The sequence below is a fragment of the Rhamphochromis longiceps genome, linkage group LG7 (genome assembly GCF_057381845.1).
Source record: "Rhamphochromis longiceps isolate RC_006_pf linkage group LG7, R_longiceps_female_GT1.1, whole genome shotgun sequence".
NCBI classification, from domain to species: domain Eukaryota; kingdom Metazoa; phylum Chordata; class Actinopteri; order Cichliformes; family Cichlidae; genus Rhamphochromis; species Rhamphochromis longiceps.
In genome coordinates this window covers 12,589,343-12,602,406 of record NC_140563.1, presented here as the reverse complement: position 1 = coordinate 12,602,406, position 13,064 = coordinate 12,589,343, and the positions used below count along the sequence as shown (strand labels likewise).

Below are 13,064 nucleotides of genomic sequence, written 5' to 3'. Positions count from 1 at the left end.
AAACATCTTAAATACCATTTTAATGACTGTCAAATTAAAAGTACCAAACATTCAAAAGCATAATAAAAAAACATGACGGATCTTACAGAGAAGTCACTTTCATTGTCAGTCTCCAGGTCATTGTTCTCAGCCTGAATCTCTCTCGTCAACTGCTCCTCCTCAGCAATGGCACTAGCGATTGCCTCTTCGTTAGCCTTCTCCAGCCGGTCTGCCAGCTCCTCTTTCTTGGCCAGGACCTCTGCCATAGACTGGGGCTGAACAGAGAGCACAGATTCCACCTCACACATATTTCACATTCCATAAATGTTAAAACTATCCCACTGTACACCAAGTACACTATTCAATATTGGTTTACACTGAACATTTGGTTCAAATACTAATTTTTTGTGTTGATTTGAAAAATAAAAGTTGCAGAATTGATTCCTCTTTAATCAAAAATAGCACTGAAGAAATGTAAGTAGTTAGATTAGATGAAAGCTATATTATCCAATATCTCTCCAGCACCACTGAAACCCTACTTTCCTGAACTATTCCTGAACCAAGAGAGAAACTGCTGGTCAATGAGCTATTAAATACTAAACAAAACAGGGCCACTGTTTGTAATTGAAGAAAAGCGTTCATGAGAACATCTGTATATATTTTAGCTTCTGTAAAGGTGATTTGATTTGTCACTGGAACCAAATATAAGGGGGGATAACATACCAACCCAATCACAGTTTGTACAACACAATCACCACAATTCTCACAAGTGAGGAAGCATCCAAAATACATGCATGGCACATTAACAGTGAGGATGAAGAGATGGTAGAAGGAGGCATGGTTTTGCTCTATGAAACTAGCAATTTATTTAAGGGTTTTATGTATGAGGACTTGAGGTATTATTGTGAAAATAAGGGATTATTTCAGGGCCGGAATTACTCTAAATCAAGCGTAAACTAACAAGGAAGAGGCTTCTCAAAAGGATCTGCATTTGCAGCAGTATACACGAGTAGTTTTCAGTGTAGGTATACCAGTATTCTGCAAAAGATCAGACTAGTTAATATTCAGACTAAGGGAAGGTTCTACATAATATAAATCATATTTAAATGCAAATTCATCCTTTAATTAAATGGAACTGTGTGTTTGCATTCTCCAAATGAGGCCTTAAAGAAAAGACAAAGCCTGAAGCAGAAGACAACAGTAATTAAAAACTTTATACGGAAATAAATAAATAAATAATTCCGTTTGTGGAGCATTTTGTGTTCAGTAAAACTTGGTTGGAGTAGGTTGAATACAATCTACATCTACACACAACTATTCTTAACAGTGAATGGTACTACAACAACACTACACAGAGCTATATACTCTTGCCTGCACATTTGGTCTGGAGGTCTCTTAAGATTGACTTTGTTTAGGCGGTGAAAGATCCTTGGGGATCCCTGCCCTCCCAGCCCTCCCCTCCCTCTGCTCCTCCATCTCTCAGCACTCACAGTAGAAAGCTCTGTGGGGTCCAGCACACTCTCCAGTTTCACCGCTGCCATGGGAGTCTCGGCCTGTCCTGCAGCAGATGTGGCCATGCCCTGTGACGTGCCCCCCTCAGCCCCACTGTCCCCAAAGGCCAACTGTGTACTGAGGCCATCCGTCTGGGGTAGATCTAGTGATGTGGCGAGGGTCACGACAGAAACTGGGACTGATAAGGTAATGTCTGTGGGTGAGGTTATGGATGGGGTGTGCTCTGGGGGTTGGAATGGGGTAAGGGCTGCTATGGTGGGAGGCACGTCTTCACAGGGTGCGTCGACACACTGCCCCGAGCCTTGTGGACTCTCTGCTGGGGGCTGCACCGACAGTCACACACACACACAAACACACGCAAACTCAATTAAAGACATGCATATATAAAGCAATTCATGAAAGCAATACAAAAATAAAACCAAAACAGTCACTATTGGACACACAGCTGAAAAACAAATCATGCAAGGAAGCTGGAACCGACATGCCCTAAATATCCACTTATGATTAAAATAAACAAAGAATGCAAATACAATTTAGATAGCTATAACACACCCTTACCAAGTGTGTCTTGATGCATTGTCTGCGTATTTATTTCATGACAGTGAAGATGGGCTTTATGCCTCTGAAATGTCAGCGCGCAATCAATCGTTTCAAAGTTGATATCCCCGTCTCGACAGTCTGTCTATGAATACCATCAAGCCCAAACAAAAACAAATACGGCTGATAAAATGGTCTAGTGTTACAATACACGCTTATCATGAATAATTGATATCCAGGGACTGTTCGGGCAGAAAGACGTCACAAGGTACTAAACATTAGTACCTCCATTATTTGTCCATTCTCTGGACCTTCAACCTCCTCTTGTGGCTCAGGCTCCGAAGGGATTTGCTGCTTGGTGTCTGTCTGACTCACGTCCTTGTGGCGGGGACACTCGGGACGGAGTTGCTCATTTGCTTGTGGTGGCACACGCGACTGGTTACCCTTATTGTTGTCCTGTTTTGGGGTGACGCAAGCCAAGACAGGACTGACCTTGGCAACCATGGCGGCAGAGCGAGGTTTGGCAGTGCGTCCTCGCTGTACCGTTTCCCAGCCTTCTGCGTCCTTTTTACCTGTGAACACACAAGGCGCTCCGTAAATCAAGGAGAAGATTAAACTGCACTCTCTTTTAAGTACAGAGTGAAGTGCGATTTTATGAGGGGTTTCTTACCAGGTTTTTCTGCCTGGGATGTTGTGGGTTGACAGGAGCCAAGGACGGACTGAGTGCACTTTACTCGGTCTGCCCAGCTGGGGCCTGTGTGAGAGTGCCTGGTTGCAGGAGGACCACTGATGAAGACACATACAGAGCATGCATCAGAACAAACAAATGGCCATTAAACTCAACAGGTACAATCCCCTCCTTCAATGTCTGAGCAGCTCCTACTGTGTTGCCTGTCTGTAAAGCTTCAGCAATCTTAAGAAAGCATCTAGCCAAAGCATCTGAGTACATTCCACTGTGAGATAGCAATGGACGTATTGGACAACAGGCCTCCGTCATGATCAATATCCATTTCCTGCAGCATCAGATTACAGAGCGGTGCACATATTGAACCGATGCTTCAGCAGACTTTAACTGACACTTTCATCTACACCTTCCACTGATTCTGCTGCCCAAGAGTGAGACACTCAACAAATTGCATTAAACAAATGCTTCATTGGCTGTCTTGCTAGATAGTCTGCACTTCCTAACCTCTACAAAAACAACCATAATGCATCATAACAAATATTGATTGGTGAATCACAGGATGCCTTATGATACAATGCTAGACTGGAAACAATAACAGGTAAAAGCTTACCCAAAGTTGAGGGCGCGACGTGCACCTGGCGTAGGTACCATTCTGTCTGTGGGGCTTGGCATCACATGACGTCCCGGAGACATCTTACGCACCTCCCAGGCTAAAGAAGTTGGCCTGAACAAAAGTGAAAGTGCCGTACATCACTAAACTTTTTCTAGTTGCCAAACACAAACACTTGACTCACACATTTGCGAAATCAGTCAGATGGTTGATTCACTTGTAGCAATGTATGCAATAAATGAAGCATGTAAAAGTTCCAGGTTGTTCTATTGATTAACAGCCCGTTTCAAATTTACAGCTGCAATGGTCACTGTGTTAAAGAGAAGTCAATAAACTGCTGGATCTCTTTGAATTAAAGCCAAGGCTATTGATTCATTCTGTTTGTGACTCAAAGCCAGGGACCGGACACCTGCATTTTTGGTTCCACCTCAGGGAGCAATTCAAAGTGGGAAGAGAATGAGAATGAAAGAAAAACAAAAACAATGGGCCTCATACGAGTTTGGAAATGCCCCTTACTCTGACCAGAAAATAGTACCGTTCAAGAGTACTGTCGGATTTAGGGAAAAAAAAAAAAAAAAGCACACAAACCAATTTTGTTCTGACAGAACAAAACTGTGGGTATGTTAGTAAATCAAAATCGGACCTGATTTGGTTTCACATCTCAATCTGCATGCTACCATGCGTCTGTTTCTCTATATAAGAAAACAAGTTTCCCTAAGTGGATTTCCTTGGGAGTGACATATTGTGCATTAAATATCTGGAACGTTTTGTGCCCTTTATTTTGTCTGGTCTTTGTGTTGGTAAAAACTAGTATTGAAAAGGTTGCATATGTTTAATGGAGGAGGGGGGGGGGCTAGCTTACACATTGTCAGTTAATATACTATGTTCTAAACATGCAGTTTAATTCCTTATTATTGTTTATGAACATTTTTTGGCTTAGCTTGCTTTAGAAAACTGTAAATAGTAACTAATAAGACACCATCACTACATCACAGTTCAAATATGTGTCTTTACATTTTTTTTTGATACAGTCTGGCTTCCATCAATTGTAAGCATGATTTGAGGCAAATCTAAATGTCCTCATAAAATAATGTACTAAATGTGTTTGCACACAGATTTGTGCACAAAATGTATGCCTAGTTTACAGTCAGATTGTTCGTGAGCAATGCTTGTGAATGAGGTCCACTGAAAAAGTGAAGAGCATCTTAAAATGACCTGTTCTGAGCATCTGTTTTCTCCAACTTCTCCTGAAGGTTGATCCAGTCTATGAGAGCTTTGAAGTCCCGTACATAGTTGTCCAGCATCATCAACACCTCCTGAAGACAGCAGGTATAACAGTACAGAGAAACCACAATTTAGAAAACACAAAATATGAATAATAAAAAAAATAATAAAAAATATAGCACACAAAAACCCCTCAAGTTTAAAATAAATAACTGATGGATGTGCACTCAATATTTGCTCAACACTAAAAGCATTTTAAAATATTCTTACATATCCCTGCAAACACCAAGAAAAATCCATTGCAGTGTCTGCTGTAAATTGTGCAAACCACAAAGCAGAATTCATAGTCATACGTTTCCAAAAGGTTATTTAAAAATAATCATTAGCTGATTTTGATCTGAGTTTGTAGTCAGAAATTTTTAATTCACTTGTTCCAGCGTTTAGGTACATTTGAGTATATTGAACATATATTATTGACTAAAATAAGATATTTCAGTGTGGTACCATGGACCACGGGAAATAAGGTTTGGCATGTTTAACCCTTTTGTGACACTTTATTATCAAAAGGATAAACTGAAAAAAAGAAGTGAAAAACAGCCTTTTTATTATCTTCGTCACAGATTTTTTTTCCTAAAAAAAAAATAAATAAATAAAAAAAATTGTACTTAACGAATTAAAAACTGACAAAAGAGAACTTGCAAAGTTTTGCTAGAAAGCAGGAGCTGATCCGCAAAGTTTCAATGAATGTTAAGAAAAACACTTGACTGAAAGCTTCAAGAACAATGAAGGCAAATTCCTTTTAACAAATGCCCATTATCTGCACTTGTACTCAGCCGGTGTTGGTTACTCAGAAGTGGTAGGCTGTGGAGGGGTTTTTTTCTCCCCAGAGCTCTAATGAAACAGACACAACTGATTGATGGGGAGCATGAAGGGAGTGGTAATTGAGAGTAAACCTTCACAGTGCTTTTAGTTAATAGACAAGTCAGTCCAGTGAAAGATGCATTGAGCAGGTTTGCTGATTAGGGCTGGTTAACAGCCAGTGTCTACTGCTGTGGCTCGCTTCATTTGGTAATGAAGGTTTGCTGTGCATTTGACAGCTAAACCAACATTGAGTGAAAGCACCATAAAGCAGAGGACAGAGAACAGACACGCTTAGCCAAAAATAACCACCAAATAATAATTCATGAGAAATGGATTTAACCTTCACGAGGCATTGTCATAAAGCAAGAGGGCCAGTAAAAGCTTGTGGTCCAAACAAAAATGATCAGCCATGTCATGTTCAGTCAAGGTCAGACTTATTGACTTCTGGGAAGGAAATATTTTATAGTTCACATTGTCTTGTGTTTTTTTTTTTTTTAATTTATTTGAACGCCAGAAGTCCAGAATAGCCCGTTTCTGTCCATGTACACAAATTAGAAAATACAAGTCTTAACTGATCTCAAAGCAAGAAGAATACAGAGTATGTTTCTTGCCTGTACTAGGTGGGTAAAATAAGCAGTTTGTGTGAAGTAATTAGAACTGAGGTTGTGGGGATTATGCTTAAACATACAGGAATCATTCTGCTATATGGACAATTACCCTGTAAATGGAAAAACATTAGGTCAGGGCTACATTCCCCTCAAAATTGCATAAAGTATTACAGTAACAGAGCTGCGGCAGAGAATTACTTCCTGATAATGATTGTGTTGATGTTCATAAGTTTTTAGGTGGAAAAAATGGTGAGCCGTTTGTGTGAGAGAGTACACATGCTGATTGCCCACAGCTACACCAGGGGATTGTGGCTGGGGGCTATCAGAGCACTCTGCTTCCCCTCCAGATGACTCCATCATTTATCAGTGTCCATTAAGCCCAAGCTGGGTGGGATGGGGGATTATGAACAGCGCCCAGCTTCATGGCCATTAGACAGCATTAGCGTGTCGAGAGATATAGTGGTATGAGAAAGGAAAAAACACAACTAGCAGCTTGTTGTCTGACACAGGACACATGACAGCGTGCTGATCACGCCACAGGGAGCTGCGCTGTGGCAATGACAGCGAGCCGACCACACCAGAGGGCTGTGGTACTGACCGCAGACCGTTACCAGGACAATGATCAGCATAATGCACCACGGCAGAAGAATCAATGACCGGTACTATCACGCCCATACGCTCTGGAGCGACATATCAGTGCTACCAAAATACACTTCCGCAAAGCAGAGAATCAGAAATGTTGGTGGTTTATGTCAAAGAGCGAAAACCGCCAAACCCTGTTATTAACATGCATACGTATTGTTTACAGTCAGTCATCAATATTATTCATGCCAATGTGAAGAGAGAGCCCTGTGATAATTGTCTCACCAGCAAGCCTTTAGAGAGCCCCTCTGACATTAAGCAGACTCGAGATGAATGTGAGATGTTTGTCATGCTTTCAATGTCCCCCTCTAGTGTTCACAAATCATACGACATTTCAAACTTGCTAAAGACATTTGTACTGGGCAGGACATAAACCCAGTGATCCCAAAACTAGGATCAGCATTCCTATGCAGAACTCTTCCCCCCCCCCCCCTTTTTTTCGCTCCTCGATGCAGACTAACCTTGCATTCTAAGACGCTCTGATCAGATTCACAAGTGACGTAAATCTCATCCACAGCCCGACGCAGATTATCAAAGAGGAATGCCCAGTAGCGCGCTCGCAGGTCCACCTTTCGGGGCTGTCTGACTTTTGTGGGGCTCTTCTCTGGCCCCTTTTCCAGCAAAGCTCCAGCTGTGCCTTTATTTTCCACGGCAGCATTCTGTGGAGAAAGAGCAAACTGAAAAGCTCCGTCTTCCCCCTACCATTTACAGGTGCTCTGTAAGGATTTCTGCTGACTAAGGCACCGAACATAGAGCCAAGATAATAGCAAATATGCTGGAAACATTACGTTGAACTACCACTTTGAATGCAAACACCACAGAAAACACCACAAGCAGAGCCCCACGAACAATAAGAGAGAACATTTAGGAAAATGGCAAGAATATTTTTTAAAAACGTAAACATACACATTATCGCAATCTCTTGACAAATTATCTGTACTTAAGGCCAAAAGTAAAACACAAAGCACTCCAGTTTATTAATGAGTCCCTTTATAACAGTATGGTGTGCTTTACTTTTAGGCTTTAGTTTATTCATTTGTTTTATTTCAATATCTAACTCACAAATTTAAAACAAATATCACTTCAAAGCCTTTAATAAACACTTACTGTTTAGTGATTAAAAAAACAAAACAAAATAACAACAACATTAAACTAAAATTTGACAAATGGTTAAAAAAAAAAAATCAAATTTGAGATCTGCAGGTAAAGAAGTTTGGACAGTAGCCCAATAGCTTCTCATAACTGGGAATCTGATAAGGAAATGACTTCTGACTGAGCTCAATTAATCTTTTATTCTGAAAATCTCCGGTGTCCAATAAATAAAGAATAAGATATATTATAAATTTTACCTCACTGCATATTTTTGGTTTTGAAATGTTTTTCAAACAGCTACTTGCACTAAATAATGAAGATTTCCAACTAAACCCTGATCAGTTTAAAATAATGATAAAAACTAAGTGTTAAATGAGAAACTTTGACTGCTGAAGCACTGACATCACAGTGAGCTGAATTTTTAACATCATGTGGCTGGATTTGTAGGGAAAGCACAAACACTGACTGCACAGCAGTGTTACAGAGTCATGCTACCTTTACCTCATTATTTTTATATGGAAGCCCACTCACAAAGAAACTAACATTATTAAACATTTAACAGTCCAGTTGATGCAATAATCTCTTGTATTGGTAGGCACAAATAGTTTGCCAAATTTCAGGTGCATATGAGAGAGAAGTACACACTGTGAAGGCCCATCAGAGCGCTAACTTGAGGCAGATTTTGGTTGCATCCAGGAGAAAAATATTAAAGGACTTCATACAAAGTTTCGCAACCACCACAGACAGGCTTGCATCAAGTTCATTTTTTAGGGTTTCAGGGGCATGAGGCAGAAGTCAAAGATGAAATAAGTTAGTAAAAAGTGCCCTCTAGTGTTGGAGGACGGTATTCCAACCTGCTTTTTATTCCTTTGTTGTCCCGAATTGATTCTCTGAGACCTGGAACTGCCACTGGAGTTGCCTTTGGACTTTGCTAAGTAAAGAGGAGAGAGGAAAAAAATATGAGGCTTGCATTTAGATAGTGGATAAATAATCAGAGCTTAAATCTGGCCAACAATGAATATATAATTGTTGTGACAAATAAATACGTCACATATGTAAAAAAAAAAAAAAAAAAAAAAGAGAATCATTGAGAAGTGAAATACAAAATAAACACTTGATTGTAAATGATTAATTATAGAGTTGCAGAGGATTAGGTAAGCCTTATGTAAAAAAACAAACAAACATACAAACACAAGATTAAACTACAATTTCAAAAGCTGGACCTTAATTCATCCTCAAACTTTGGAGCAAAAACAAGGCCTTAAATAAATAAAACTGAACTGACCCACAAATAAAAGAGAAGCAGAGTGAAAATGAGAAAAATGGGTGAGCATGTTGAGTGGGTTTCTCAGAAGTGTTAGGATTAGACTATTTCAAAGACAACCCCCCCATTGTCACCATTTAAAAACACAAATATATTTTATTTATTCTAAAACACAAGAGCATGCATCAAGTTTAAACAGTCTGCTTAAGAAATCTGAAGTACTCATTTTATCAGTTGAGCCATGAGAAGAAAAATAACCATCTGGTTCCAGTTGACAGTGTACAACAACATTTTTAATGAATAACATATAAAATGCTGAACAATATTGGCAAAGACAGATAACCATATCCTGGGGTCACGGGCTATCACCTTTAATAAATTATCCACGACAACATCTGCAGCATCATAAATTAACGGCATAAAATTTTTTTTTACTTTGCATTAAGCTACCAACCTTCCTCCTCTTTGCTCTCTAGAGGGACGCTCCAGGCAATGAGGTTTCGAGCAGCACGGCCCTCTTCAGCAACTATCTTTCGCACTTTGTCATGGCTGTTGGAGCGCTGAAATGAAGCCTGCGGGACAGACATAAGACTCAACACATTAAATCTGACTGGATTTTCCCCCTTCATTTTATTCTCGACCTAACAAAGGATGAATCAGAGTGTTAGTCACATTATTTGTGCCAGCAACATCAAGGCTCACAAAACTTTGGGCCAGCACTCTTCAGTTTTTGGTAGCCCAAAATAAATTTAAGTAGCCCGAATAAAAAAAGAGAGCAATTTTTTTATGTTTTGTTTCCTTTACAATATTATACATTAAAGTATAATATTGTAACGGAAAAAAAAAAATTAATCAAAAATTGTTAAAATACAAATCACAACAACTGTATAAAAATTACAATCATCAACTCAAATACTTGGTTCTAATTGAACAGAAATTTCTATGAACTTGCAAGAACTGTGTAGAACATGAATCAGTCTGTGTCAGATCCTGAATCAGAAATTTCCACTGAAGTCACGGGTAAGACGTAAGTGGAACCAAGATCTAGGCCATTTGCTTTTTGAAGTTTGCAAAGACTGCTAAATTTTGCCAATGGTAGTTCACTCTTTGCAACATAGTACGCTGTTGTAAACAGATTTTTCAGGACTTCTTCTTGTGCTTGGTTTATTTTTAGTATGTTTTTTGCAATTGCTGTTTGTTCTGGGAAAGACATTGCAGACTGGTCAATAATGCATTTTTTGCATTTCTCATGGGTTCTGATGGGGTCTTTCTTAAAATTACTGGTCCCAGTAACAAAGGCGCTTGTCGACTCAGAAATCGAATTAAACTCACAACACACCTGGCAGAACATTATGTTATTTAGCTTTTGTCCATGAAAACCAAAAAAAGCTGCGCTTTCTTTTTGCCTCATAGTCTGATTTGTCATAACTTTTCCGTTTTGTGGTAGGCTTTTCTTTGGCTGCACCTTCTTCACCCTGACCTGTCTTATTTGGCTGAGCAGAACTAAAATACCGGTGTAAATCCTGCTGCTTTTACACATGTACTTACATAACGGTCAGCGATTCACTGCGCAATCAACCTCTATGACATGTTTAAGCTTGCTGCGGGAGATTTCACTTGTCACGTTTGAATAGTAAGCTAATGAGTGATAAATGGTAAATGGCCTGTATTTATATAGCGCTTTACTAGTCCCTAAGGACCCCAAAGCGCTTTACATATCCAGTCATCCACCCATTCACACACACATTCACAAACTGGTGATGGCAAGCTACATTGTAACCACAGCCACCCTGGGGCGCACTGACAGAGGCGAGGCTGCCGGACACTGGCGCCACCGGGCCCTCTGACCACCACCAGTAGGCAACGGGTGAAGTGTCTTGCCCAAGGACACAACGACCGAGACTGTCCAAGCCGGGGCTCGAACCAGCAACCTTCCGATTACAAGGCGAACTCCCAACTCTTGAGCCACATAAGACGATGTCAGAGGAATTGGTGCGCAATTAATCGTCACTCACCAATCAGTGCTGCCGCACTCTACACACCGTTCGCGCGATCGCAAAGTGACAGTGAAAGCAAAAAAACAAGCGCAAATTCAAACGCGATTTCAATATGTCACACATTGACAGTGGCTCATCGATGCCAATGACATAATTACTCAGCTACATTTTTGAAAGAATGCAAAAGCATTGACATATAGTTTTCCTATGATAGCCCGACGGGCAGGGCTAAGATAGATTTTGGTAGCCCGACTGGAAAAATCGCTAGCCTCGAGACGTCGGGCTAGTGATTTTGCGAGCCCTGAACATGTCTCAAAAAACTTGGAAAGGAGGCAACAAAAGGGTTGTGGGAGTTTTTCAGAAGTAAAGATGGGCAAAGGTTCAATCTGGAGAAGTGCATGTGTGTGACAAGGCTGGAAAATCAGCACTGGCCGCCATGACCTTTGGACCGTCAGTTGGCACTGCATTAAAAATGTTTTATTCTTTTATAATGATAACTGGATGCATTCATGAACACTTCTAGAAATCACTGTCTAAACACAGCTCACCATACCATCCACAAAAGCAGGTTAAACCTCTTCCACCACAGTCCATGGGCCAAAGCTAGAAAGATGATGATAAACCACACACAGTAGCCATTAAAACACCATGGCTTCATAGCTGAAGAGCTAGAATCCCGTATCAAGAAGAATGGGACGACACTCATCTCATAAAAGACAATAGCTGATCTTCTCAGTTCCCAGAAGTTTATGGACTCTTGTTTAAAGAAGAAAAGATGCTACACAGATGCTCAAACATGTTCTTCTCACACTTTTTTTGTTGCCATCACAAAACTACCTGATTTTTTTTCTTTATAAAGTACACTAAGTAATTTTTTTATGTTATTTAAACGAATAAAACCTAAAACAAAACATGTTGTACTCATAAATATACACTGATAACTGTGCAATGACATCTTCTAACAAATTAACATGTTCTCATAAACTTAGAAGTAATCTAGTAATACTTCAGACATGTGACTGGTTAGTGTAAGTCACCATGTTGTCTCGCCATCTTGAATACTATAGCTGAGATGAGTGTCGGCATTCTGGCTAATCACATTTTATGTATGTGGCCTGAGATCGACCACATATGTAGTTCGCCTCATAAGTTACTTTTAATTTAAAAACCACAAATAGCACTTTTAAACTATACATAACCATTTAACATTTGTACATGTACATTTTTTATCAACTCTTTCTCAGTATGCTTTTATCCTCCTCGACCACTGCTCCGTCCCTGATTCCACCTCAGCGTCTTTCTCCTCACCTAAAACCTAATCTCCTGAATTAAAGTCAGGGCTCTAACACAGGAAAATGGACATTAACGTGGTCGTTTATTCCTGATATTATTGCAATTACTTATTGCCAGCACATTAGACAGGCAACGAGCCACATAAAACAACAAACAGCTGGTTGTAAGCTAACATTGTGCCAGCTAATATTAGGCTTGAGTGACATTTAAAGCAAAAAAAAAAAAAAAAATTGGGGCAGTAAGAACACAGAATTGCTATTGCAATCTACTGACATCTAGTGGTGAGATTTTACACACTGTTCCTTTAAAATGGCAAATTTTCTTAGTTCAAACATTTGCTATGTTTTCTATCTTCTAGTGTGAATAAAGCATGGGTTTATGACATTTGCAAATCCATGCACTCTCTTTTAATGTACATTTTACAGACCCAGTTCAAATTGGAGCCTGCACTGTCTTATTTTATTATAAATGGTAAATGGCCTGTATTTATATAGCGCTTTACTAGTCCCTAAGGACCCCAAAGCGCTTTACATATCCAGTCATCCACCCATTCACACACACATTCACACACTGGTGATGGCAAGCTACATTGTAGCCACAGCCACCCTGGGGCGCACTGACAGAGGCGAGGCTGCCGGACACTGGCGCCACCGGGCCCTCTGACCACCACCAGTAGGCAACGGGTGAAGTGTCGTGCCCAAGGACACAACGACCAAGACTGTCTGAGCCGGGGCTCGAACCGGCAACCTTCCAATTACAA

The 13,064-nt window shown here is 40.1% G+C and overlaps 1 protein-coding gene across 2 annotated transcripts in view; it reads right to left on the bottom strand.

Annotated features, from left to right (window-relative positions):
* scaper (S-phase cyclin A-associated protein in the ER) overlaps positions 1-13,064 on the bottom strand; it is a 68,648-nt gene that overhangs the window by 42,225 nt on the left and 13,359 nt on the right. For both annotated transcript variants that reach the window (XM_085412203.1, XM_085412204.1), the window contains exons 2-10: positions 9,469-9,586; positions 8,605-8,681; positions 7,120-7,317; positions 4,539-4,639; positions 3,324-3,437; positions 2,699-2,814; positions 2,314-2,600; positions 1,470-1,814; positions 87-254 (exon numbers count right to left, since the gene is read on the bottom strand). In XM_085412203.1, the coding sequence (XP_085268329.1) occupies positions 87-254; positions 1,470-1,814; positions 2,314-2,600; positions 2,699-2,814; positions 3,324-3,437; positions 4,539-4,639; positions 7,120-7,317; positions 8,605-8,681; positions 9,469-9,586 (1,524 nt within the window). The remainder of the gene's footprint in view (positions 1-86; positions 255-1,469; positions 1,815-2,313; positions 2,601-2,698; positions 2,815-3,323; positions 3,438-4,538; positions 4,640-7,119; positions 7,318-8,604; positions 8,682-9,468; positions 9,587-13,064) is intronic.